At 48.7% G+C, this 27,993-nt stretch overlaps 1 protein-coding gene and 1 long non-coding RNA gene across 5 annotated transcripts in view; one reads left to right on the top strand and one right to left on the bottom strand.

Moving 5' to 3' along the window:
• The window catches only part of LOC102901291, a 69,618-nt gene extending 62,364 nt beyond the window's left edge, over positions 1–7,254 (bottom strand). For both annotated transcript variants that reach the window (XR_002162525.2, XR_006584687.1), the window contains exons 1-2: positions 6,829–7,254; positions 4,569–4,764 (exon numbers count right to left, since the gene is read on the bottom strand). This is a non-coding gene — a long non-coding RNA (uncharacterized LOC102901291). The remainder of the gene's footprint in view (positions 1–4,568; positions 4,765–6,828) is intronic.
• Positions 7,255–8,729: 1,475 nt separating this feature from the next.
• The window catches only part of LARP1 (La ribonucleoprotein 1, translational regulator), a 56,397-nt gene continuing 37,133 nt past the window's right edge, over positions 8,730–27,993 (top strand). For all 3 annotated transcript variants that reach the window (XM_045036445.1, XM_045036443.1, XM_023260226.2), the window contains exon 1: positions 8,730–9,494. In XM_045036445.1, coding sequence (XP_044892380.1) covers positions 9,053–9,494 — 442 coding nt within the window. In that variant the 5' untranslated portion in view covers positions 8,730–9,052. The remainder of the gene's footprint in view (positions 9,495–27,993) is intronic.

The raw sequence follows: 27,993 nt of genomic DNA, 5'->3' as shown, positions 1-27,993 counted from the left end.
CAGACCTCTTCCTACATCCCTTTGTCTGAAACCACCCCAGCAGAAAGGGAGTCAGTGTTTCTCAAAAGGGGTTCTCAGATTTGCTCTGTGTCACATGAGTTTGGGGAATGCTCTCCTTCTGAGAGATTTACCATGAATGCTAGAGGCCCCAAGACACCCCAGAGCAAAACATTTATTTAACATTGCTTAAATAAGCCCAATGTTTTCCCAAATAGTTTGATGGCAGATTCCATCTTGGTGGATTATCTATTCACATTCTTGGGAATTTCCCTTGGGAACTGCCACCCGGAACAAAAAAAGCCCCTGTCTACAGACCCTGCCGTTATCATTATTATTCTTGCTATCATTATCATCGAGGGCAGGGGCCATCCTTCATACTCCATTCAGCTCATGTGATCACACCTCCCTCCAGGTGTCCTGCATGGTGCTGAGTACTCAGGGGTGATGACACAGATGAATTACTCAAAAACAGTGACAATGCGTATTGACTCTGGACCTCCTGAGTCGCATGGCCTCATCTGAGATAAGGGGCAGCTTATTTCTTTTCTCTTCTTGACCAAGGGAAAGGCCTGCGGAAGCCTTGGCAGGGAAACTCATAAACATCCCTGAAGGTCACCAAATGCTAAAGCAATCTGCCCCCCCACCCCGTTTATACTGGACAAAGCCCATTCCCTAATTTTAAGTTTTAACTCAAGTACAGCCACCTCCAGGAAGGCTTCCCTGACTACTTCGTCCCTGTCCCTCTGGCCTGTGCTCCTCTCTGCCTCCCCTTTAGTTTCCAGAACTTGTCTACACCATGTGTTTAGTGACTGGCATTGTATCAGCCTGTGCAGGGATCTAAATAAGGGTAGTCGGCTGGTTGGCTGGGAGTCACAAACACCAGAGGAGGGGTTGGGCCTGAGGCTCACTAGCGTGTGCTGGGCCCATCTAATCACAGTTAAATTCAATTAAAAAAAGAATACTGTGTGGGCCAAACAAAACATGCCTGTGGACTGAAATTGGCCAGAAGGCTGACAGCTTACAACAGCTAGAATATTATCTGGAGAAGGAAGGCATTGCATTTGAAATCTAGAGAAGTCCTGAAGCTGCCATCAATTAGCATCAGGACTCTGGATAAACACCTCATCTTTCTGAGGATTGGTTTCCTCATCTATAGATTAGACACTTGCTCTGATTTTTTTATGGGATTTTTGAGAATGATTCTCTTGATTCTATGCTACTATAATAATAGGGAACATTTGTTCAGTATGTACTATTTGTGAGGTACTGTTCTAAGCACTTTGCATGTGTTAACTCACTTAATCCTCACAATAACCCTAAAGGGAGGTGTTTTCTTCATCTCCAATTTACAGATGAGAAAACTGACACAGAGAGAGGTGAAGGAGGAACTTGCCTGAGGTTACAGGGCTGAAAGGTGGCAGAGCTGGGACTATAAAACTCTTTCACAGATGTTGGTTTATTTAATGTTCTCAAAACCATAGTGAATTTTATCAGCTATTTTCCTTTCACCATTTTATAGATGGAAACAATAAAGCTCAGAGAAGTGAAGTAACTTGCCTAACATCACACAGCTAGAAAGTAGACAAACCTAAACTTGGACCTAATTCTTTTGACCTCAAACCCTTTACCTTTTTCCCCCTGTGCTATAGGCAAAGGACAGACAAGTGGTGTGTGAACAGAACACCGTGCTGGTGTAGAGAATTTTGTTCCCTGGGGCAGAGACCATGTCTTGCCCTTTATTGTTTCCACTCTAGTCCCTAAGTCAGGGCCCTTCTCTTCTGGGAGCTCAGTACTTGTGACTAACTATGGTCATGTTGCCAGGAAAATTGCTGTCTGCCTTTGTTTTGGCTGCTAATTTCTACCTGCCTCCGTGAACTGAGATGTTTCCAGTCACTGGAATGATTGAACATGGTTACCTGAGTTTGTCTGACTGGTGTGGTGGGAGGTTTGCATTTCCAATGCGTGCTGTATCTCCTGTGGGATGGTGGAGGGGTCTGGAATGAGAGGGTGTGACCTGGGTTCTCATCTGATTCTGCTGTCCTGGGATCCTAGAGCATTTATCTGAACTTCTGTGAAGCTCAGTTCTTCAGCGGCCAATTGGAGACAATCACATCTGTCTTGTCTCCATGAAAGCCCTTTGGGAAATGCAGTGTGGCACAAACCGAAGATGGGCAGATGTGAGCAAACCATAGGTGCTCAATAGATGACACAACTAACTGTGTGAAGGGCATTTGCAAATGATGTGGGGACAGTGCTCATAATACAGTGTTAAGGCAGGGAAGCAAGAAATAAAACTGCTGAATTTGCAGTACTGCCTCAATTAGATAAAATATACATAGAGAAAAGACCGGAAGAAAATACACCAATACGTTGCCAGTGAGTGCCTCTGGGCTGTGGGCTTATATGCGCGTTTTGCTTTGTTAGACTTAAAATACTTTGTTTGCTAAAGTTAGCACATTTTATTTTCACATTATATTTTATCATTTCAAAGTATATATATAATTTATATAATTATACTAAACATTTATTATCTACATTATATATTAAGTATACATGAAAGTTAGCACTTGGTCCTTGACAGTATCATTCTAGTTACTGAAACACTGATGTGATCAGGAGCGATCCTGCACTCATTCATTCATTCATTCATTCATCCATTCATTTGTCCAGAAAATACACTGAGGGCCTGCTGTGACGGCACCACTGATGACTACAATAAGAAACACTAAGAACAATGGGATGCAATCCCTGCCTTCAAGAAACATAATCTAGATGGAAGATAAGACATACTTATAAGTAACCATAATTGAGGGCAGAAAGGAAATAAACAATACTATATGCTTTAGGGAAATTGCCACTAGGAGTTAAGACTGGGGAGAAATCAGGGTGCCTGGGTGGCTCAGTCAGTTGAGTGTCCGACTTCAGCTCAGGTCATGATCTCATCGTTCATGAGTTTGAGCCCTGCGTCGGGCTCTGTGCTGACAGCTCAGAGCCTGGGGCCTGCTTCTGATGCTGTGTCTCAGTCTTTCTCTGTCCCTCCCTTGCTCATGTGGTCTCTCTTTCTCTAAAAATTAAATAAACATTAAAAAATTTAAAAAAGAGTGGGGAGAAATCTATTCTAGTTCTGGAAATTAAATAAGATTTTGTGAAAAGTTGGCATTTTGTGTTGAGCCTTGAAGGATAAGTAGAATTCTGGACAAATGGAAATGGAATGGCATTACTGGCAATAATAAAGTAATGAAAGGTAATGTTTACTTATTGCATACTATGTGCAAGCATTGTCCTATTAAATTATACACATTATCTCCTTTAAAAATCACCAGAGCTCTATGAGATAAGTAGTATTATCATCTCCAATGTACAGATGGGGAAACTGAGGCTTAGAGAGAAGTTAAATATTTGTTCAAAGTCAGCAGACGGTCAAGCTGGGATTCACACTCAGGACCTCACTATGAACAGGAATGTCACAGTGAAAGAATTTACATGAATTGAGGCAGGAAAGCGTGGGGGCCACAGGGTGTAAGACCAGGAGCTTCCCAAAAGCAGGGAATTTGTGTATCTTGCTCACTTCTCTATGTCCAGGGCCTAGGCAGTACCTGGCACATTGTAGATGCTTAATAAATATTTGTGGAAGGAAAGAAACAGTGAGTGGTCCACTGCTGCTGGGGTATTGGGTGTGGTAGAGGCAGCAGGACAGGGAGGGGTGCGAATGGGAGTTGTTAAGCAGAGGCAGGGCTCGGTTCATGAAAGAGTCCAGAGAACTGGCTCAGGCAGTGTGGTAGGCTGCATCGAGGCGGGAGGCGGGGGACAATCAGTGGACAAGCTCATCATGAGACCATCTGAGGAGTGTAGGCATGCCAGGGAGGGGCGTGGGGCTGGGGGAAGGGGGAAGAATGGAGGAGAGAGAGGCTGAGGTGAGGCCTGTCTCTGCGTCCAAGTGGTGAATGTGTTGGAAGTTAAATTCTCTGTCAGACCTTCTTCATTACAAACCCATGCTCCTCTTTTACTAACCCCCTGGGGAGGCTTGGCTGCCTCTGAGTCTACTTCCTCATCTGTAAAATGGGAATAATCATACTTACACAAATTGTGTTGCTCTGGGGGCTAACGAGGTACTACGGGAACACACAGTACCCCCGCCATCCCACCTCAGTTAACTATTGCCGTTTCCATTTACTTCACAAGAAGAGATCTAGGCTGAGCCTCCTCCCATGAAGTGAAATAAATTTTGTGGCATGTGCCAAAAAACCCAAGAGTTCTCAGAGTTTGGAAAAACACTCCCCAGCTGGCACTGTTCGTATAGGCCAAGGCCCCTCCCTTGCTGACCCCACCCACTCCTCCATGTCTGCTTAGAGGCCTCCTGCCCAGGAGCCCCTGATATCAGAAGATAAGTTATACAGCCCAAGTTCTTCCAGAAACACAAGGTCCTTTGGAAAATCAAACTGAAAGAGGAGAAAAACCGTACATCTATGTGTATTAAAATTTTTCATCCTAACACAGATAACTCAAGGAACCTCACCACCTTTTACCAATGCTTCCCCCAAAAGAATGAAGTTTCATGGAAACTGTACCTTTCTTCACCTTGATAAGCCAGAGAGGCAGGTATCATGCTTCCCATTTTGTGGAGAGAGAAATGGAAGCCCGGGAAGGCACAGACGCTGCCCAAAGTCATTCAGCAAAGCCAGAGATGGTCTGCAGCTTATCAATCAGGTCTCTAGGTTATCTGTCCCTCATGTGACCTCTTCTGTCTTCAGGAAGTTGTCAGCACTGGGAGCAAACAAGCACATAATTAAATACAAATAGGTATTTGGACCCACTTTATATTATTTATTTATTTATTTAAAAATTTTTTTTAACGTTTATTTATTTTTGAGACAGGGAGAGACAGCATGAATGAGGGAGGGTCAGAGAGAGAGGGAGACACAGAATCTGAAACAGCAGGGGCTCGAACTCACGGACTGCGAGATCATGACCTGAGCCGAAGTCGGATGCTTAACTGACTGAGCCACCCAGGCGCCCCCATAATTTTTATTTTTTAAGTTTGATTGTCTCACTGTGTGTCTCTGTGTTTTTAAGCACATGGGGTGTTGAAGCCCTGGGTGCCACACAAGTTAGTTTGATTCTTGTCACTTTCTGCCCAAAGCAAATCTTGTCTTACCTCCTTTTTGGCCTGAGGTGAACTATTGCTTAATTACTTGCCCCTCTCCCCCCCATTAGAGTTTACTTTTGGGGGAAACAAGATTCCATATCTTTAGGATCTTCCCTAGGCTTATGTATTTGATGGGTTCTCCATAATTACTTGTGAATTTTGCAATGGAAGGAAGAGAGGCAGGCCTTACAGTGTCGTATGGGGGTAAGGATACGGTCTGGGAAGTTACACTGCCCTGAAAAAGGTCACTCTGATATTCAGCTGCTGCCTGTGACTCCAGACACCCACCTAATTTTCTTATTTTCTTTGATGAATTTCAGTCACCTTCATTTGTGATTGAAGATAACAGCTACCTGGCCTTGGCATGCCTGGCACATAGTAGGGACTCAATAATTATTTGTGGCCAGAATTAACACCTATCTCATTGCGTTATTGTGAGAATTAAGTGAGATAATGAATGTCAAGTATTTCTCATAGAACCTGGCATATAGTTGCTACTCAGTAAAAGTAACTACTAATTTTGGTCATTATTAACATTTAGAACTGAATATAGAATGCCACATTGGGTCAGGAATTTTTAACGTTTATTTATTTTTGGGACAGAGAGAGACAGAGCATGAACGGGGGAGGGGCAGAGAGAGAGGGAGACACAGAATCGGAAACAGGCTCCAGGCTCTGAGCCATCAGCCCAGAGCCCGACGCGGGGCTCGAACTCACCGACCGCGAGATCGTGACCTGGCTGAAGTCGGTCGCTTAACCGACTGCGCCACCCAGGCACCCTGGGTCAGGAATTTTTAAAAACTTGAATTCAGGGGCATCTAGGTGGCTTGGTCAGTTGAGTGTCCAACTCTTGATTTCGGCTCAGGTCATGGTCCCAGGGTCATGGATCAAGCCCCATAACAGGCTCCACGCTCAGCATGGAACCTGCTTAAGATTCTCTTTCTCCTTCTGCCCCTCTCTTGCTCACACACTCTCTCTAAAATTAAATTAAATTAAATTAAATTAAATTAAATTAAATTAAATTAAATTAAATTAAATTAAAATTAAAATAATAAAAACCTGAATTCAAATCCCAATTCCAACATTTTATGTAGAAAAGGCTACTGGACGTAGGATCAAGAAATTCAGGTGTGAGACCTGGTTCTGCCATGAACTAGCTGTGTGATCTTGCTTAAATAACTTCAGTTCTCTGAACCTCTCTGCCCTCATCTGCAAAACAAGGAAATTGAGTAATCGTTGAGATTCCTTTTTCCAGTTCTAACAGCCTTAGTTTAAGATGTAGTCTTTTTATTTTGTCTCTGGCCCCAGTTCTCCCATTTGCAAAATGATGCACTGGTGTTTAGGAGCCCCTTTCTGGGGCAGAGCAGGCCCAGTGCATGCAGATCCCAGTGCCCCTCCAGCCTTCAAACAGCAGGCCTGGTGGTGCTTGTTCAGCTCAGACTGATGGCTGGGTAGTGTGAATGGGATACTTGTGCACACAGTCCTGGTCCCCTCACAAGTTACATGGGGGCGCCTCTACCCTCCAACTCCAACTATAGGCACATAGAAAAGAATGACCAATGACCATAATGTCCCTTATTAACAAGGTTCAGAGAAGGTCTAGTGTGAATAACCTCTTCAGGAAATACCAGTTAAGTACGATAAAAAATAGTGCATTCCAGTGGCAAGGTACAATAATTTACCTTCCGATTAAGGGCATATATAATACAATTATGAAGAATCCTGCTCAAATTCATTGAGATTCCTGTGATCATTACCTTCCTTGGTACCTCTTTTGAAGCACCAGTCTCAGTCTCTATAATTTACACCGCACTTTGACTAACGTCTCATTTGACCCCTCACAGAAGCTGAGAGGGCAGAAGCAAGTTAGGCATAATTTTACCCCCATTTCACCACCAGGAAAGGGGTGCCCATGGAAGGTTGGAATGCTGACCAATGTGCAGAGGCTGAGTTGCAAGTTATGGAAGAGCTGGAACTAGACGTCAGATTATCCCCCAACAGCACCTCTCCCCAATAGTCATGGTTACAACCAGCCTCATCCCCTGGGGCAATTCCAAGAGGCTTTTCAATAAGCCTTTTCCCATAGCCAGCAGGTCATGTATTCTAATCCTTGCCTTGGAGATGGCCAACATTCCAGGCTGTTATGTCTTGAGGTGGTGGGATCACAGCCAGTCAGAACCAGGAATTCTCCAAGTGAAGTGTGGGACCACCAGATGGGTAAGCATCCAAGGTTTGTTAGACTTGCGGGTTTCAAGGTCCCATCCCAGACATATTCCATTCGAAAACATTTGGAATCTGCATTCAAGGTTTTCCCTCATCATCCATACTGAAGTAGCAGATCTAGTTTAACCAACCACTGTAGTAGTTATCGTCTTCATAGAAAGGAAACAAGCATTTATCACTGTTTATTGTCTTTCTCCACCTCGGAGTGTAAATTCCAGGATAGAGACCTTGTTCGCCTGATTGCCAAACTCCCTTTCCTAGAACCCTTCAGGCTCTCACAGTACGAGGTTAGTAAATATTTATTGAATGTGCATTGAAGTTTGAAATCACTGTCATTTACCATTGGTTCGTTTTACAACAGAGAAACTGAGGTCCACTGAGGAAATGACTGCTGCAGAGTTGGTAAGGGGCAGGGCCAGGATAAAATCTCAGGTATCTGAGTCCCAATCACGTTGGTTCAACTCCGCCCTAAGCAATTCTTTAGAAAAAAAAACATTTCCTGCCCATGAATATTCGGTTTCAGGGGCCTGGCCAGGTTGGGGGTTGGTAATTCCGTTCCCACTTCGTCGGCACTCTTGTCCCCGTGGGTTAAGGGCCTGCCTTCGGGGCCGGGCGTCGAACCGAACTCCGGGCAGTGTCCTGGCCGTCCGGGGCCGCAGGGAGGAGCCCAGTACGGCCCGGAGAGGTGAGGGCGACTCGCCCAAGGTCACCCGGGCGGGCCCGGAGGGGCCAGGCCCGCGGGGCGCCAGGGAGCTGGCGGCGTCGGCGCGTCCTCGAAGTGGATGGGCACCCCTCTCCTTCACTCTGTAAATCCGGGATGACATTAATGGCTCCTTCTCCCGAATTCGGTGCACTTAGCCTAAAGAGCGCGAGCAGGCCGGGTCGGCCGCGTGGCCCGTTCCCATGTGCTCCACCTGCGAACGCTCTGACGTGCTGGCCCTTTAAGACACCTCCCCCTCTTCCCCCACCCACCTCTCCTGCCCCCCTCAATGCCCTCCCTCCCGAATTGCATCAGGCACGTGCTCGCCCCCGTCCGGTCGGAGCACCCCTCACCCCCCAGCCCGGGAGGTGCTCCGAGGAGTCAGAGGCTAGGGGCGGGGTGAGGGGCGGGGCCGCGAGGCTGTGCGCGCGCGCTCCCGCCGCCTTCGCCCGCCCGCCCGTCGCCGAGGGCAGGCCTCGGCGGGCGCGTCCCCGCGGCGCCGTCCCCTCCCCTCGCCCGCCGCGTCGCGAGGCGCGCGCCCGCCCGCCGCCTGCCGCGGATCGCGTGGTCGCCTCGGCTCGCCGCGCCTCTCCCCCGTCCGTCCATATTGCTGCAGCCCCCGAGCCGGGAAGCCCGGGCCGCCCCGGCGGCGGGGGGGAGGGAGGGACGGGACGAGAAGCCTGCCGGGCTCGGGGTGGGGGCGCCCTGCGAGGAACGGGCGGGGGGGGACGCGCGCCGAGGAGGCCTGGACCGCAGAGTGGGGGGCCTTCCTCCCCCCCCCGCCCCGCCAGTGGGCCTCGGATCTACGGCGGCTGCATCCGTCCGCGAGGGGGGCCGCGCCTAGCGTGAACCCCGACCCTTCTCCGCAGGGACTGGGGCCCAGCGCCCCGGAGGAAGGCGTCGCGGGTGCCCTGAAAGCCAAGTTCGAGGCGGGGGAGGCAGCCTCGGGCGCGCCCGGCTTCTCCGGGGGGGCGGGCGCGCAGATGGCCACTCAGGTGGAGCCGCTGCTGCCGGGGGGCGCCCCGCTCTTGCAGGCCGAAGAGCACGGGGGTCTAGTGAGGAAGAAGCCGCCGCCGCCGCCGCCCGAGGGCAAGGGCGAACCCGGGGCGAACGACGTCGGCGGGGGGGAGCCGGACGGCGGCGCCCGGAGATCTCGGCCGCCCTGCGCCAAGCCACACAAGGAGGGCACCGGGCAGCTGGAGCGCGAGAGCCCGCGGCCGCCGCAGCCACCCGGCGCCGAGGGCCTGGCCGTCAGCGACGGGGAGGAGGGCGGCGGCGGCGAGCCGGGAGCAGGCGGAGGAGCGGTCGGAGCCGCGGGCGCCGGGCGCCGTGACTTCGTGGAGGCCCCTCCGCCCAAGGTGAACCCGTGGACTAAGAACGCGCTGCCGCCGGTCCTGGCCACGGTGAACGGACAGTCCCCTCCAGGTGGGTCTCCCTGTTTGCTATCCTGGGTCCAGGGACCTCTTCCGGGGACTTGGGCGTCCCCTCCCCCAGCGGCCTTCAGGGCCCGGGGGTCCGCCACTGGTAGTGGTGACTCGGGATTTTTTTTTTTTAATTGCCTCTTGGGTCGCCGTGCCCTCCTTCCCGACATACTCGGGAAGCTGCCCCTGCCGGAGGGCCCAGCCCTCGGGAGCCCGCGGCCACCGCCTGGGCCTCAGCGGTTAGTGGGCAACGGCGTGGTCCGGGCCTACCTCGCCAGGAGAGGGTGGGCGCTGGTTTCGGTGAAAAGGGCCCACCTACCCCCCTCCCTCCGCGTGTTGGGTGTCGAGGACGGTTTCTAGCCTAACCCCTTCTTGGGAAGCCCCTTTTCCCACCCCGCCCCATGCTCCCCGTTTTGGTAGCGTTGCGATCGTCCCCATGTTGTAAATGTTTAATGAGCATATGTCATGGGCAGCGAAGCGCCGGGTGATGAGTTGATACCGACCACACGGATTCGGGATTTAAAAGTTAACAAGTTTTGTTCTCTGGTAGACGATTATAGGCGGTAGAATCGCCATTGGTGACGGGTTGAGGGGTCGGTTACGGGGAGAATGATGAGAAGAGGAAACCCAACGTGTCATTGAATTCGGTGGTTTCCCTTCCCGATCCCGGGGACCTTCCGCCTCGAGAGGGAGCCGGATGGCGAGTGTGCGGGGATCCAGTTAGGGGCTGGCGGAAAATGTGAGGCGAGGAAAGGGGCATGCGGCGACACGAGGGGCGTGTGGCGACGGGGGAGGGAGTGGCTGGGCTGGGCGGGCGGGTGACAGTTGGGCGCCATGCGCCGCCGGCCCGCGGACTGCTCGCGGCCGCTGGGCCTGTGCGTTCGGCGCCCGCCGCCGCGCTGGGGGTGGAAGGCGGGTGCGGGCCGGCGGCGCGGCGCGGCCCGGACTGTGCGTGTGCGCGAGTGTGAGTGCGCGGCCCCCCTTCCCGGCATTCCTCCGCAGCCGGGACAACGTGGTGCCTCCCCGCGCGGGGAGCGGCATGTGACTGCCGGCCGGCGCTCCCCGCGCCCTCCCTCTCCCCGTTCGGATTTTCGGTCCTAAGGACCCGGCCACTTGGGAGATCCCGGCGGAGCCGTGTCAGCGTGGGGAGGGGGGGGCGGGGAGGCGGTGCAGAATTTGGAGGCTCGTCTGGGCCTCCCTTTGCCGAGACTTACGGTCGGCTTGGGTGGGGGGCGCGCCCTACCGCCTCCCTTTGCCGGCGTATAGAGAGGCACAGCGGATCTGTTTTGGGTCCTGTTGAAGTGGACCAGTGTCCAAACCCGCTTGTAGTATAATGACGGCCTGTGGCCGTAGCGTTACTGCTTTTTCAGTGTTCCTCTTCTGTAATCGCTGGTTGAAGCTGACTGGTTTAAACCATCAAAATGGGGAAAGTTGAAGGAGATTAATGCCTTCACATTCAAGGGATTAGAATCACCCTTAGTCCTAGGGAAACCAGAGCAGCCAATTCTGAAAATGTCATGTTGCAATTTTATTTCTTTTAAGGTTGCTTCATTTGGAGGAGGGGACATTTGAGGTTTACTAATAGTACCTCAAACTGTGTTCTCTTCCTTCTGCCCTCTCCCCTTCCCCCCTTTCCCTTCCAGAACCCTCTTATGCAAAGGGCAGTGCTGAAACCTCCCATTTTCTTGCATATCCCTCACGATCCACCCACAGTAGGAGGGAAGGCAACTTTTAAGACAGTCTTTGGTCCTTCCCCCCTCTTTAAACTCAAAGGGGTATAATCATCCCCAGGAGAGAGCACTCTTCAGAAGTTTAAATGGGGCTACTCACCCTGGCTGCTGCTGCTTAGCTAATGGTGAACCTGCCTTGTGGGTTTTAAATCAGCCATGACATCAGGTGGTATTGGGTGCCTGAGCTGGCATTTTGTGCAAGTGCAGGGGCCCTTGATAGGGTGCGTCACTGGGGTTATTGATCGTGGGAAGAAGACAGCTTGGCTGGCATCTTGCCTTTCCTTGGAGTGGAGAAGCCAACTTGCTTTAAGTGCCCAAAGCAAAATTCTGAGTCTGGGAGTTTTGTTCTGTTCTTGTTTTTCTGGAATCATAAGGCAAGAAAGTGTTTTGTCTACTCATCCGTTTTTGAACCTTTGGACTAGTCTTTGACAGACTAACTCTCAATTAATTCAGTAGCTTCTCTGTTGTTAGGGCTTGGGTGCTTTTTGAGGGAGAATTTTGTGACTGAATTGTCTGATAAGGTTAGATGGTGGCCCTTTCTTTGGAGTCCACATGGATTGCTAAGGCCATTTTTTCAGCCCTGATATTATTTGCAGCTTGGACAGGTTTAAATGTGACACCAATGCACAGTGTGGTCTTGGGAAATTGTGTGTTCTGTGATGCATATGTTTTTGGGAGTCTACAGAAATGAGTGCCTCATAAGCAAAGCTAAAAGCTTCCAAAGCTTGCTGCAAATGCCTATTTTTAGCCCTCCTTTTGGCTCAGATGCTAGTGTTTTAGTTCTTTAAGGGACACATGCAGTAACTAGTAATAAAAGATGTTTTTCAATATCCCCCTTTCTTGTGCTGTTTTCTATTCTGGTTTAAGCTTCCACATCTTACATTTGTAGTTTTCAAGTCAGGATTTGCATTTTGGCTCTTTGTATTTCCTTCCCCTAGAATGTTTTGAAGTCGTTTAAAATTTTTTCCTTCTAGCCACAACTCAGTTTTGAGTATGAGAGAAGCAGGATGGGAAATGATACATGCATAGCAAAGGTTCTGGGGTTAAAACTGCATTGGCTCAAATGTCAGCTCTACCACTTGGTAGTTGTGCCTCCTTGGCAAGTTGCTTAGCCATTATGTGTCTGAGCTCCATTTGTATAAGAGGGATTAAATTATGATTTATTTGCTTCCTGGGGTTGTGATCATTCACTGTGGTGGTAGCCCAGTGCCTGGGAGACTGGGAGACTATGGGGCTTTCCAGGACTTTTTCTGGGTCTCCGTTTTTTCCACCTGTAAGATAAGGGCAGTGGACAATGCAGTACTTTCCTTTTCTGGTATTGTGTCACTAGTCTGTGAAATACATGGGACCCATCTCCTTAAAATGGAGTTTTGCTTATCCGCAGACACAAAGGGCATATTATGGATAATCTTAAGGGTTGCTGACCCAAAGAATTGGCTCTTTTTGCTCTGGAATGTGGTATGATGCATGTTTTAAAAATAAATTTTAATTTGTTTATTTGCCTTTCGTTAAAAGCTACCTTTGGGAGAGTGCCCATGTGCTCTTGGGGCAGTGGGGAGAGGCTATAACTGAACTAAAAGTTTGCTGTGGCTAATGCATGTGCAGTGGGTTGAGACTTGAACGTGTCATCACCACAAGCTTCTACCCACCCCAGCAGGGGGAATCAGTGGGTTGGTTGTGTGGCACCTTCATCTCCATGTCATAAGAAAATTAAGCAGTGCTGTGGTCTTTTTCTTGACTGTAAAGGAAAGCCTAGGCAGAGTCTCAGCCTTGAGTATTTATGTTCTGGGCATCACTTTTTTGTGTGTGTTCCTTTGAAGTGCAGCTAACTGATGGCACAAAATAAAGAAGACTTACAATCCCAGCTAACCCAGGGCAACCCCAGGGATTCTGTACCCCACCGAGCTGGCCCCAAATAAACCTCTACTCTCTTTCTTTACTTTTCTTCCTAGGTTTAGGCCCTTTCCCAAATCCCTCCTAGTTGCACTAGCGTGGGGCATCTCTGTGGATCTGGAGTATCAGTTTTCAGCATAGCATCAGAGCTCCTCCAGACCTTGGCCTCTTCCCTCCCCACCTTGAGAAGTGGACTGGGAGGAAGCACGAGCTCTCTCTGCCTTGGAATCATACAGTCTGCAATTTTGAATCCCAGCTTTACCTGTTTTGCTGCAGCTGCTGCTGTTTTTTTTTTAAATTGAGGTATAATGGACATATTGGTTTCCAGTATGCAACATCATGATTTGATATTTGTATATATTGAGCTTTGCCTCTAACTTGCTGTGCAATCTTGGGTGAATTACTCAGCCTCTCTGAGCCACTATTTTCTCATTCTCAAAATGAGAATATTGATAATTAACTATTTCAAAGAGTTTTGAGAATTAAGGAAGATAACGTTTATAAAGCCCTTAGTATGATGCCAGGCACAGACCATCTAATAAGTGTTGCCTATCCAGTAACTGCTATTTAATACTTTTTATAATAAGTGATGACCATTATTAAGCATGCTTGTTCCACTTCTGATTCTGTTGGTGACCAGCCTTGTGGATACCAGCCACCCCCATGCTTTCTCTGCCTCTGTTTCTTCATCTAAAAATGAGGGAATCTGATTAGGTCTAAATGTCTTCACAGTATTTTTAGTATCATAAAAACTTTCTTTCAAGAAATCCTTTCGCATGAAAGACAGAAACCAAAAGAGAGCTTTTTGTATGTGTACGTGTATGTCTGTCGTGGTGGTTAAGAACTCCAGTTTTGAATCCAAGTCCTGAGAGGGCTAGACTCTTCTGGCTTCACGAACCTTGGTGGATCACTTGGGGTACATATCAGACATTGCGGAGCAAGCAGACATTATGTGCCTTGTAGTACCCTATTAGGAAGCACACAGCACTGCTTATGAAAATCTCCCCCCACCAAAGAACTGAACCCAACCCAATAAAACCGTAGATGTGTAGATGTAGAGGAACAGATTGACCACGAGGTAGCAGTTATCTAATTTTTGAACGTGAGCGATTCTACAGGACAAACAACCAATAAATGACATTTTTTAAAGAGGGAACTGTTAACAGACAAAAAGACTTGAGACATCAGTCAGATGCATTGTGTGGATTCTGATTTGAAACAGTTTCAAGAAGATACTTTGGTGACAACTGAGGAAATCTGATCACTTTAGATGACTATTAAGGAATTACTGGTCAGGGGTGATGAGCTCCATAACTGTTTATATTGTGCACCCTTGGCTAAGAACTGCTAGGTTAGCCTCCATAAATGAGGGTTCAAAGCTGTTTTCCTGCAGTTCAAATTTCTTTCTCTTCTAAAGAAAGCACACAGTTAGGACCCTCTGAAGGGGAGGTAGGGGGTGGGGAGTTGAGTTGTATACTTCTCTGGGCAGTGAGTGCCTGCCTGGGGAAGGAGACCTTTCCCTGGTCAGGCTAGGGTCAGTCTCTGCAGTCTGACCCCTAGATCTCCTGAGGGGTGGAGTCTCTTGGCTGACCCACCCACTGACTGCTGTGGGACCTAGGCTAGAGTAAGCATTTTAGAGCTGTTACTCAGCACTCACTCCCTCCCAAAGGGAGGCCGGCAGGGAGAGGAGGAGGAGCGGGCCTGAAACCACAAAAACCTCTTTAAAATGGAGAGCTCGGCAGATGGGAGTGCCCCTGTTTGCAAAATCCAAGACAAGCTCACAAAGTGGGTAATTAGGGTGCTGGGGCCTCAAGAGGGCTTACAGGTGCCTCAGTCTGGGCTCACAAACACCCCTGGCTAGTCCAGAGTTACCTGACAGAGTGGTCAGGAGAGAGCATGGCCTTACCTTGCTGGGGGTTCATGAAAGGAAGTAAGTTTTGACACCTGGCTAATGAAAGCATAGGAAAGAGCCAGGTGAAGGAGCAGAGGGAGAGGTGATTTAAATCTGAATAGGGGCAGAGTCCCTGTGTCTTCTCTCACTTGGTGACCTTAGCTTGCCTAACCTCTGTTTTTCTTACACACAGAATGGGACTAATCTCTGTACTGAGGTTGTTTCGAGGATCAAATTAATACAAGTATGGGGTAGCCTCGTTTATTAGATAAAATGTCCCACACAGGTGTAAGCGATTTATGTTCCAGAAGATGCATTCCAAAGCCAGATACGTGTGCAGTGGTTTCAGTGACCTCATCTGAGGAGTTATTCGTGACTTTCCTAACTGAGTATGGATAATCAGGAGTTGGCTTAATTTTCAAGTAACACTATTTGCAGAAGTTACCAGGGCCATTTGGCCGACTTGTGGCAGATAGCCTAGGGTGTCTCCCTGAGGGATTTTCTGAGAATTCCAGGGACATTCTTGACTTGTTACCTTTCTGTTGGCTGTACCTCTGGACTGGCAAAGCTGTAGGTATAGGTGTGAGGAGCGTGGGTCTTTATTGATGAATTTTGTAAAGCCAGCCATCTAAATCTGTCACATGTAGTGAGGGGCTTCTCCATCTCAGTATGAGGTACTGTTAGTAAACCCAGATGAGCCCCTCCATCAGAGGTCCTGTTTATAGGGCACTTTGTAATAACCCTCCGTACTTGTGGTAACCACCTTACCCTCCAGACATGCATTCCAGTAATTCAAGGTAGGCTTTTCTCTTCTGTACTTGAAAATGAAGTTGCAACCCTCTCAGAGGAACTGAAGTCCCCCCATAGCCAGGAACCTTCTGGATGAATGGTCCACCTGGGCTCTGTATGGTTTTTGCTCTCCTTTTCGCCGGCTTAGTTAAGCTCCTGGTGATCGCAAGATCGTTAATAGTGATACCATAGTCCCCACTTACTGGGGACCTGACATGTTCTAGCCCCTGTCATCTGCCAAACAGGTTATCTTTTTTATCCCAGCTTCACAGATGAGGAAAGTGAGATTCAGAAGTTAGTATGGAACTATCCTCCTAATTGCTAGGATTGAGAGTCTTGGGGTCATCCTTTCAACCTGTTTAATTTACCAGTACATCCTTTTGGCTCCTAAAAACTGGATCCATAGCTAAACACTTCTTACCACCTCTTTTTTTGCGAGCCTGATCCATACGACATTGCTTCTCACCTAGATTGCTGCAGTGGTCTCTTACCTGGTCTCCTGTCACTCTTGCTCAAGATCCTCTCATGGCCTCTCATCGTGGAATAAAATTCCAAGTCCTTTGAGTTCATCCTCTCAGACTCCACTTGATGTGGCTTCCCACACCACCCATCTCCACCCCCCCACCCCCCCACCCCCCCCCCCGCCCAGTGCTCTAACCTTATCTTTTGCCACTTTTCCCTTCCAACAGCATTGCACCTTGCTTTTCCTAGAGTAGGTTGTGTACTTACTCTCTGCTTTAGGGCTTTAGTTCTGGAATGCTCTTTCCTCAGCCACATGGCTCCCACCGTCACTCTTTTCAGGTTCCTGTTCAAGTAACACTGTGATGGAGAGGCCTTCCCAGACCACCCTGTATAAAACAGCAGGCCTCCATCCCGTACTCTGTATCCCTATCCTTCCTACCCTGCTTCGTTTTTCTTTTTAAACCCTTAATCACCATTGAGTCAGGGACTTGGATATTTGGCTACTGCTTATCCCTGCGTCTACAACATGACTGGCACATAGTAGGCAGCTCAGGGAACATTTAATTAGTGAATGAATGGATGAATCTCTTACTTTGACAGCCTCACAGCACATTTTGAGTTTGGTAGAGAAGATGCCGTGGTGAATAACAAATCTGTGCTGGGAGAGAAGCACATGCACTCACAATCCAGTATGGAAGGTGCTGTGTAAGAAGGTGGTGAGATTCTCTGGGAGTGTAGCAGGGGCACCCAAGTCAATCAAGGTCAGAGAATTCTTTCTGGAGGAAGCAGTGGCTAAATCGCTTGAAATGGGAAGGATAGATAGGAGTTATTTGAGAAAAAGACTAGAAAGAAAGCTCATTCCTGGTGGAGCAAAGGCCCTGGGGTTCAGGGAATTGAGTAAATTCCCTGTGGCTGTACTGTAGATGATTTAGATAAATTGTGATTTTAACTGGAAGGCAGTGGAAAGCCATTAAATGTTTGTTTTATTTTTTATAGGAACCAGAGAACAGTTTATTTTTATTTTTTTACTGTTTGTTTATTCTTGAGAGAGCACGCACAAGCATGAGAGGTGCAGAGAGAGACAGAGACACAGAATCCCAAGCAGGCTCCAGGCTCTGAGCTGTCGGCACAGAGCCTGACATGGGACTCGAACACAGCTGTGAGATCATGACCTGAGACAAAGTCTGATGCTCAACCGACTGAGCCACCCAGGCGCCCTGGAAAGTCATCAAAGATTTTAAATGAGAGAGTGGCATGGTCAGATTCTTTTTTGAAAGATTACTCTGGCCACATGAGAACCTCTTAAGAATAGATGGTTTGGGGTTTCCTGCCTGATCTTTTGGGGCAAGGTTCCCAGATTACAAAAGGGAGCAGATTCTCAAGTCGTTCCTTAACTGTTGGGCAATTATCAGCTGTCATCCTTTAGGCGTAGGGAGCAAGCAGCTCCAGTTTATGGGATTTCTCTGACCTTTCAGAAGGCCGCACTACTGGAATGCATCTCAGTTGTCGGAAGAAGCACAGTTTCTGATGTACTGGCCTAAGCTGAGCTCATGCTTGAGCTTAGAGCCACCAGCCCGCTTGACACTGATGCAGCAGGAGAAGCAGAAAGAGGAGGAAGCACCGGAAGTAGTGGCAGGGGACAGGCTTGCAGGTGGCGTGGCAACTCCCATCCCCACCAGGGGAGGCGCCCATGCCGCAGGACTTCCTAGGCTTAGGCCGCCTGCTGTCAGCCGCTCTGCAGGCTTTTCCACAGATAGCCACAAGCACGAAGTTTCTTTCCTTTAGAGGCACCTCCCTTCAGCTTAATTCAGCTGTTTTTAGACTTGTGCTGGGAGTAGTGGGTCTGCATTTGCCCACAGATAGGCTGCTGTAGTGAGTCCCTGAGGATGCTCACCCAGCCCAGTGTCCAGTTGTCAGCTCTGTCCCCATTGCTGTGCTCTCAGGGGCTGGGATTTCCTTTCCTTTTTTTGTGAGAGGAAGGAGTATGTAGAGCTGGAAGGAACCCCAGAAGTCATTGAATCTAAACCCTTCGTTTACAGGCTGTATACCTCAGGCCTAGAAAGGAAGTAGGAGTTGCTCAAAATCACAGTTCAGAGAAAGGCAGAGACTTGAACCCAAGCCTCTTGGCTCCCACTCCGGTTCAGTTTTCACTCCACCTCTGGAGGAAGAAGTAGAATGGGGTGGTTGAACGGAGCCTTGGGAGTCCGTCAAGCGCAGTTTGCGTTAGCCCCAGCTGCTTAGCAACTGGGTGTCCTTAGACAGGTTGGTAACTTTTAGGCTTCAGTCAGTGGTGTTATATCTAGAGTCCTCATGTGCTGGAGTCTTTGCTGAAATGGGGTAGGTGAACATGAGAGCTTAGCCGGAGCCTGGCAGATAATAAGAAGTGATAGTTCTGAGAGTGTTGAGGACTTGGTTTTGACCTAAGTTGTCTTCTGGAAACAGAAGTCAGGTGCCAAAGCCAGCCTTTCTCTGTCTTCCTGGATCCTTTGCCCCTTGATCCCTTCTGTTGGGCCCTGAGCATACATGGGAAGACAGCCCATGCTATTTCTTAGAGCCAGCTCTTCAGACCCTGTCTTGGGGTTTCAGGCAATTCTGGTAGAGGGGGAATCAAGGAGTCAGTGGGGGTTATAATCCTGTAGCAAGAAGCCCACATTGTGGTGCTTAGGAATGCACTAGCAGTAGAATGTCAAAAAAATGGACTCATGTGGTTTGCAGTGAAATCCCGCCCCCTACTCTGTCTTTGATGGCTTTCTCCAGCTTTAGGGGTGAATGGGGGAGTGGAGGCCTCTGCTTTTCCTGTTCTCTGTATATGTATTAACAGCAGCATGAGGAAGAGATACCAATTATGTGCATGGAATAGCCTGGCTTAGGTTTTCTCCGAAGTGGAGCTGAGTGTAGGGGTAGAGTTTGGATGCGGTGAGAGCAGAGTTGGGTGTGGGAAGCCGGATGCTGCTGCTAGGGAATGTGGGAGGGAGACAGGAAATCAGGAACACACAGAGGAGGCAGCTCACTGGGATGCATGCACCTTTCTGTGAGGAGGGAATGGTTGAAGGAGCTAGGATTATTTTTCCCAAAGAATCAGAGCTTGGGGTGGGTGGAAATGCTGGCGGTTCTGAAATACAGCATTTGAATAGACCTACTTCCTGTGGCCCTATGGGTAGAGCTCTGATGGCAGGTGGGAGGTAGAGGGTCAAGTAATAACTTCCAGCAGTGCCCCCATGTGGAATCAGCTGCCATAGGAGGTACTGAGTTTCTTGATGTGGTGATAATATTTAAACAGGTTGGATGGTAATGTGCTGTAGGGCTCTCTCTGCAGCTGCAAATTTGCAAAGTACTTGCCCAGAATTGTTCATTCAGAAGTTTTTGAGTACTTATAGGTGTCAGGCCCTGAAATCCATGGGTAGACAATTCAGGGGCTGTCATTTTCAATGGGCATTCCTTACCTTATGTCCTCAGGCCCAATCCAGCCTACTGACAGGTTTTGATTAGTCTTGTGTTTTAAAAAGTTTAATCACCTATATTTTAAAATCAAGAAAATATATCTGGAAACCTAGAAATTTGGAGCTTCTCTTCAAGAGAGTAGACTCCACATGCAAAGGAACAAAGAAAACCCATTGAATTTTGTTTGTACTTTAGATAGATGAATAACGTGGCATGTGAATTACATCAGTAAAGCTGTTATGGGACACCTGGGTGGCTCAGTTGGTTTTGGCTCAGGTCATGATCTCACAGTTTGTGAGGTCAAGCCCCGAATCAGGCTCTGTGCTCTGCGCTGACAGTGCAGAGCCTGTTTGGGATCCTCTCTCTCCACCCTACCCTGCTGGTGCACGGGCAAGCCTGCATCTCCTGCCCCCCCCCCCCCCCCCCCCCCGCCCAATAAATAAAAAAACTTAAAAAAAAATAAGCTGTTATAGAAATAAATGAGAAGATCTAGCCATACTGAACCTTTGTTCCTTTATGACTGCTGTCCAGTGGCAGTACCTACTCCACTTTAGACAAGGACACCAGCATGCAGCCTGTGGGCCCGGACTTTGTATGTTTCATCATACAAAGTAGAGAGAATAGTAGTCTGTCCAGCCCGCAAATTGAAGAACATCCTTATGGGAGAAGAGTTTGAGAGGAGAAGGTAGAGAAGACTTTAAGGCCTAGGGCAGAAATTGGAGGCCCTAGAGGAGGACTCTGTACCCAGGACACCACTGGGTATTGTGTCCTGATGTTCCAGAGCAGTGATAGAAAGCTGTCTGAGGGCTAAGGGATGGGGAAACTGGCTTATGTTAGGTCCCATTGAGCCTTCACTTTCCTCCATCTGTAAAATAGATACGGAATCTAATCTCAATCTCTAAGGTCTCTTCCAGCTCAAACACTGTGTAGGTGTGGGAGCAGCTCAGGCAGATATTTCTAGGTCTCAGATGGAAAAGGAAAAAGATCCTGGCTTCGAATCATTGGTGTGTCATTGGTGCATTGAATTCTCGCTGGGGGCAGAGACACTGGAGAGAGTCTTCACCAAGGCAGGCCTGCTTCTCATACCATTTTCGGTGTGAGCGCTGTAGTAGGGGTAGAATAGAGTAGAATAGAGAACTCTGGGCAGGAAACTGGAGACCAGCCTTCTAGTCCCAGCTGTTTGGCTCACTTACTTGCTAAAACACTTAGGGCAACTTACTGATGAACCTCTTTGGATTTCCTTTTCCTCTTCTGTAAATGAAAGTGGTTAAGCCTGAAGACCTTTTCAAGGTCCTTTCCTGCTAGGGTTATGTTCGATATATCAATTTGGAGATGAAGACTACAGTGTGTTGAGAAAGATTTCCTCTAAAGGGAATTGCTTTCCCTCACCTGATTGGACCTGCTTTAGTGTTAATCCTGAGAGCTTGGGCAGGGCTGTGGGATTTTTCTGCCTAGACATGAGGCATTCTGCCTTAGGCTTCTGGAAAATGCTGGGCTAAGATGAGCTGCCCCAGAAGGTTGTGAGTATTCATAGCAGTGTGTAAACAGTGGTGATGCCTTGGTGTCTCAGTCAGTTAAGCATCTGACTTCAGCTCAGGTCTTGATCTCATGGTTTGTGAGTTCGAGCCCCACGTCGGGCTCTGCACTGATGGTGTGTGGAGCCTGCTTGGGATTCTCTCTCTCCCTCCCTCTCTCTCTCTCTCTCCCTCTCTCTCTCTGCCCCCGTCCTGCTCATGCGCTCTCTCATTCTCTCTCTCTCAAAATAAATGAATAAACTTTAAAAAATACATACCAAAAAAAACCACGGTAGTGGCGCATCTGGTGACAGAAGTGTTCTTGAGAAGATTCGCCATCTCGTACCTGGTTACACCGGGTTGTTACTGAGAGCTCCTGCTCTGGCCCTGAGATTTAGAACCAAAGTCTGGTGGAGGCTGGGGTCAAAGTATTAACTGGCTCAGTGGAAAAGAAGCTGGCCCATCTCAAGAGACTGAGTATTCAGAATCATCAGGCTAGTCAAGAAAAACACTAGGGCTTGAGCCTAACCTTCTTTTGTGTGAAAGGAACTAAGTTGGCTACCACCAAAGTGAAAATCATTCATTTAACACGTTTATTTGAGTAACCTACTGAGTGTTAGACCAGGGCAATACTGATGGGAACAAGACAGAAGGGAGCTGCCTTCATAATTTACATTCTAGTGGGGAGACATAGTAAACCAACGGGGTGGTTCTTGCTATCTCTTGCTGCCTACCCAGTCACCCCAAACTTGGTAACATAAAAAAACAACCATTTTGTTCCTCGATTTGTGTGTAGGTTGGGATTAGGATAGGGCTCAGCCAGGTGGTTCTTTTCTGTATGGCAGTGTTAGAGTAGTGGGTGTCCTGGTCTGGAGGGCCCACCAAGCTTCGCTAGCATTTTTGGTGCCGAGGCAGGGATGGCTGGAAGTCTGAGTTTAGCTGGAAGTGGAGGGCTCTCAGGTGCCCTCTCCAATGTGCTGGTTTCAGAGCAGTAGGACTTACTGTGCAGTGGCTTGTGCTCCCAGACAGAGCTTTCCAAGAGACAGGAAGTAGATGTCAGTATTCTGAGGTCCCAGACCTGAGCACTAGCACAACGTCACTTTTACCGTGGCGTGAGGATACAGGTTACGGATCCTGCTGGGAATGAAGAGAAGGGGTCATGGGCCTGGCCTTTCAGTGGGAGGAGTGTCAGTTTGCACCCATCTTTAATACTACATGGCAGCTTCTGGTAGCGGTAAGGGCCGTGAAAGAAACAGAGTAAGGCAGTGTGCTAGAGAAGTGTTGGGGATGTGTGACTGAGGACAGCTTCAAACTCCACATCAGGGAATGCCTGTAAGGGTGAGTGAGCCAAGATGGGATTGATAGCTTGGTGTGGGTATTCTTGCCTGGAGGAACAGCCAAGTACTAGGTGGTAATGAGTTCAGAGTTCTCCAAGGAAAGGACCAAGAGGCCTGTGTGGATGACAGGTTAGAGGCTCAAAAACTCAGAAGCAAGAGGCCTGGGGAGGCCAGCTTAGGGAGTTTGGATCCTGTTCTGAAAGCATTGAGAGAGGTAGCATGATACAATTTCTGCCTGAGGGTTACTTTGTTTTATGCAGAATGGACTGATTGGGGGGGGGGGGGGGATGTGGGCAGGGAGAGGCCAGATCGGAAGCTGGGAGACTGCTTGGAGACTTCTACAGAAGTCCAGGGAAGAGGTGGAAAGGCATGGAGGATGGCATGGTGACCGGGCCTGATTTTTTTTTTTTTTTTTTTACTTTACTGTTTTCCTTCGAGCTTAGCCTACTTTAAAGAGGAAGTTTTCTGATTGCTGTTTCTTACTTCCTCTCGTCTGTCCAAAAGGCAAATTATTGTTGTATTGTGCCCATTAATAAGAAGAGGATGGCCTGAGGCAGGCAGAGGTCATTCCCCTGGTTCTGGGTCTCTGGGTTGCAGGGCCGCAGGGCCGGGAGGGGTGTTGGTGTTGCCATGCTTGGCGGCTCCCCACCCCACCCACCCCCACGCCTGTCTCAGGCTCCATGCCCCAGGGTGGAGGTGGAGTGAGAGTGTGGGGGAATGGCATGGGGGCACCATCAGGAGCTCTGGGGCAGGGGTGGCAGGGCCTGGGGATGGGGAACAAGCCCGACACGAGCTCTCAGTGTCACAGTTTTCTGTTCCGAGTTCTTGTCAGAAACTGCAGTGGCTTTCTTGTTTCAGGTAAGATCTTCAGGGTGGGGTCAGAGCAAAGTCTGTGGGTCCAAGTTCTGTTTTCAGCCCTGCTGTCTTGTTTCTCCTGGCTGGACCTTCATTTCTTGACTTGTAAAAAGGGATTGGGTCCTGTGGTTATGAATGCTTTGCTCGTCTGTCACTGATGTGCCTTTATCATGTCCCTGGGCTTAGCCAGATGTCCTAGAATCTGCCTCATAAGTAGCTTGCCTCGAGGACAGATGGGCCAGGGAGCCAGGCCAGACTGCCCCAGACTCCCCACTCCTGACACGATTATCAAACTTGTGAGCCACCACACCATCTCATTCATTATCTAGGTTCATTTCCACAGTGCTGTGGGATCTGGAGTTATAATCCTCGTTTTACAGATGAGAAAACAGAAGAGTTCACAGAGGTTCAGTAATTTGCTTAAGGCCACGCAGTGTTTTATACATAGCTAGGATTCCAGCCCATGGCAGACTGACTCCACAGTTCTGTAGTACTTAGCATCTGACTTTGCGTTCTTCCAGACCACAGAAGTATACATACTTCACCTGGAAAAGTGTTTCTGGGAGAGGGAGGACCACACAAATCTTCAGGTAGCAAGAATCTCTTCGGGACTCTAGTGGCCCAGCCTGGAGTTCCCAGTTCTGCCCCCTGGCCACCTTTAGTGGGTGTGAGCCAGGCCCTGGAACTTCTGATCTTGCAGAGGAGCCCTGGCCCCTCTTCCCCCAGAGAGGTTCCTCTTCAGCTCTGTCAGGCCACATGCAGCCTGCTGGAAAGGGCCCTGCTGACCTTGTGGTTTCTCAGGCATGGCCTCTGGGCCCATTGGGGGGTGGGAGGCGGCCCTCTACTGGCACCGGGAGGCTCTCTGGCTCTTCCCAAAGGGGATGGGAACTGCTATTATGTGTTGGGCCTTTTAACTTCTTTCAAAGGGAAAATCTTTTTAGCTTATTCAGGCAACACCAATTCATTGTAGAAAAATGTCCACGAGCCACCATAAACACTACTAAGCAACCACATCCTTTAAGACCGGTGTTGCCTAATAGAAATACAACACAAGCTGTATATATAATTTTAAATTTTTTAGTAGTCCTATTTTAGAAAAGTAAAGACAGGTGACAATTTAAATGATATAACCCAACATAAGAGATTATCATTTCAACATACAATGAACATAAAAATTATTAGTGAACTATTTCATATTCTTTGTACTAAGTCTTTGAAATCTGGTGGGTCTTTTACACGCAAAACACTTTTCAATTTGGACTAGTCACATAACAAGTGCTAGTATCCACATGTGGCTAGCGACTGTTGTATTGGAAAGCACGTTTCTATATTTTGATGGAGTGATACATACATTTTATATATATATATATATATATATATATATATATATATATATATATATATACACACACACACACACACACAAAAGCCTTTTTAAAAAATGGGATCATACTATCTCATGAGCTGGATTCTCCCTCCCACCCCACTTAGAAACATAGGCTTTCAAGGGCACTTAACTGCTTATAATCCTCAAAGCAACCCTTGATAATAAAAGAACATTTTCCGGATGATGGAGGTTGAGGAGATGGCAGGCACACACACCCCAGCTCTTCCGCCTCTGAAGCCTCCACTCCTTCGCTGCCCCCTGCAGGCGCCTGGAGTTGATCTGAGAGCACTGAGCCCAGTCCAGAAATCACACGTACCACGTGCATATGTCTGCACACACCACGCACTTTGCTGACGAAAGCAGGCCCACATCGGGGAAGCTACTGACTGAGGCGGTCATGCAGGGATGCAGTGTTTCAGACACAAGCACACTGATGCCCAGGTCAGTGCTCTTTCCACCACACTCCTCTGCCCTCCAACAGCTTAACTGCTTGTATTTGCAACCAGCCAGATTACGAAAAGAAAACCCGTGTGGGGTGGGCAGAGACTTTCACTTGGGTTTGTTCTGGGGTGCTCCCAAGCCCACAGTACATCCCCAGTGGAGGCTGGTCAGCAGTGGAGAAAAGAGCACCTAGGCCACAGTAGGTGCAGAGAGGGGTATGGTTTGACCTGGATGAGGTTGGGACTTAGAAATCTGTAAATAATTGATTAGTTTGTCAAATCACCCTGCCCCCGTGATGCTATTGCAAGGATGTACCTGCTTCACACCAGGCCACTTGGGTGGCAGGAACCTCATTCCTTGGCAGGTCTGAGATGTTTAGGAGCCTGGTTTCATTCCCCACCCCACCCCCACCACACACACACACACACACACACACAAAAATTGTGCTTTAGTTTTTCAGACTGTAAAATGGGGCTCCCTTCTAAGTGTATCACTTACATGCCACTGGCCACCCCGTTCCCTTTGTAGGAGGGCTGGGGATGAGCAACAGACCTTGGATTAGCTCTCAGGTAAAGGGGATTAGCTGAAGGTTTTTCGTTTTGTTTAGTTTATTTATTTATTTATTTTGAGAGCATGTGCCCTGGAGAGGCAGAGAGAATCCTAAGCAGCCTCCTCACTGTCCGCACAGTCTAATGCGGGGCTTGAACTCATGAACCCCTGAGATCATGACCTGAACCGAAATCAAGAGTCAAACGCTCAACCGACTGAGCCACCCAGGCGCCCTCCCCCCCCCCCCCCCCCCCACCGCCCCGATGATTAAGGTTTTGAGGATCCAGGGAGGCTGGCCTTCTCCCCTTTTATTGTGACACCCAGGAGCACTGAGCCAAATCTCCACAGGCTGGGAGGGGCTTGCTCCAGGGAACGAGGAGATGGCTTCGTTTGTACTCCTTTGGGAGCTCTATTGCCTGAGGTAGGATACTGTCCAAGATGGCAGCTACCAAAGCTGAGGTTTCTGAGCCACCATCCATTTATTTATCCTAGGGTCTAGTCTTCTTCATCAAGTCCTTGGATTGAAAGGACTGGTACTGCATTTGGGATAGCCCTTAAGACTTCAGAAGACTTTATGTGTAAACACTTCTTTATTCATATTTCACAAGTGCCCTTGAGGTGGGTGGTCGTTGGCCCCCTCTTAAAGATGCGGGACTCTCGTCAATCTTTCCCGGAGCTGTGAGCACAGCAGTTTGTCCATGGAGCCGGAGGCCCTCTGGCCAGGCATGGGGAAAGGAGTGTGCGGGCAGTGGCAGCCTGGGAATGCTGGACTACTGGCTGAGAGTGGAGAGGCTGCTGAAGTTCCCCATTGGCTGCAGCTAGGCTTGGGAGTTCTCTGGAATGTTCTCTGCCATTCCAAGCCTTCTCTATCCCACCCCCTGATTTGCATCATCACTGCCATTGCCCCTCTGAGGTAGCAGCTCTTTGGAGATTGTAGACTTGAGGAAGGCCAGAATCCAAAGGGGCTCTGGAAGCCATCTGGCTTCTCCTTTTATAGAAAACTGAGGCTGTGTCTTGGCCAGAGTCTCCCACTTGGCACTAAGGGAATCATGATGCCCGTGCTGGGTCTTTTTTCATTCTGCCTTGTTCTTTTCAGGGAAGGAGAAACAGGAGCCCTTTGCACTGTCAGTGCTGCAAGAGTGTGGATGAGGAGAGGATGAGGTCTGGCAGCACCAGCCTCTAGGGCTGACAAGCACATGCTGGGGCTCCTGGGGCTCCAGCTGACTAGCCTCCAGTTGGCTTCCCTCCCCCACATGGGCCAGCGGATGACACACCCTGAGCCCTCAGAAGGCCAGGAAGGCGTGCCCAAATGGAGGAGGTGTTGCCCAGAAATGCTCTAAATTTCCTGAAAATAGGCCCACCCTTCTACTCTGCTTTACTGATGAGCTCTTTAAGCTAGAGCATAAAGCATGGTTCTGGGAAGGGTGGGGGCACTGAGCAAACTTCCAGAACTAGATACCTAATAGGAAGCTCACCTCAGAAACTGAGCTTGGGGTGGGGTAGAAAAATTTGTTGGTGGCCTTTTAAAAAAATCCTCTGCAGTGAATTTTATTGAATTCATGGGGAGAATTCCTTTATGAAAAATAAAAAATTAAAGTTGTACAGGCCCGTTTTGTGAGACAAACCAGTGATGAAGCCTGCTCGGATACACAGAGATACCTCTAAACTTCCAGGATAATAGCTAAAAAAACAAATATTGAATGCTTACCATGTGCTAGGCACGTTTCCAAGCACTTAACAAATATCAACTCATTCAGTCCTCACGGTCCCATTAGGTTAGAAACTATTCCCATTTACAGAAACCCAGAATTACCAAGGTAGAAGAGCTGCTGGAGTCCAGGCTCTTTTTTTTTTTTTTTAAGTTTATTTATTTATTTTGAGAGTGAGCGGGCACGACCAGAGGAGGGGTGGAAAGCAAGAATCCCAAGCAGGCTCTGCGTTGTCAGCACAGAGCCCGATCAGGGCTCAGTCCCACAAACAGTGAGGTCATGACCTAAGCCGAATCAAGAGTTGGACCGACTGAACCACCCAGGTGCCCCTGGAGCCTAGGCTCTTAACCATTGCACCACCCTGCTGCTGGGGGTGAAGTAGGCAGTTTTCCTGACTCCCAGCCCAGTGCTCTTTCCACAGAGGCACCCATTCCTTAATTCTCACTTGTGTTTCTGCTTTTTGTTCTTCCTGGGGCTTGCCTTAATTCCTCTAGAAGAGCCCATG

Source organism: Felis catus, chromosome A1 (genome assembly GCF_018350175.1).
Source record: "Felis catus isolate Fca126 chromosome A1, F.catus_Fca126_mat1.0, whole genome shotgun sequence".
Classification (NCBI taxonomy): domain Eukaryota; kingdom Metazoa; phylum Chordata; class Mammalia; order Carnivora; family Felidae; genus Felis; species Felis catus.
This window is presented reverse-complemented; position numbering and strand designations above follow the sequence as displayed.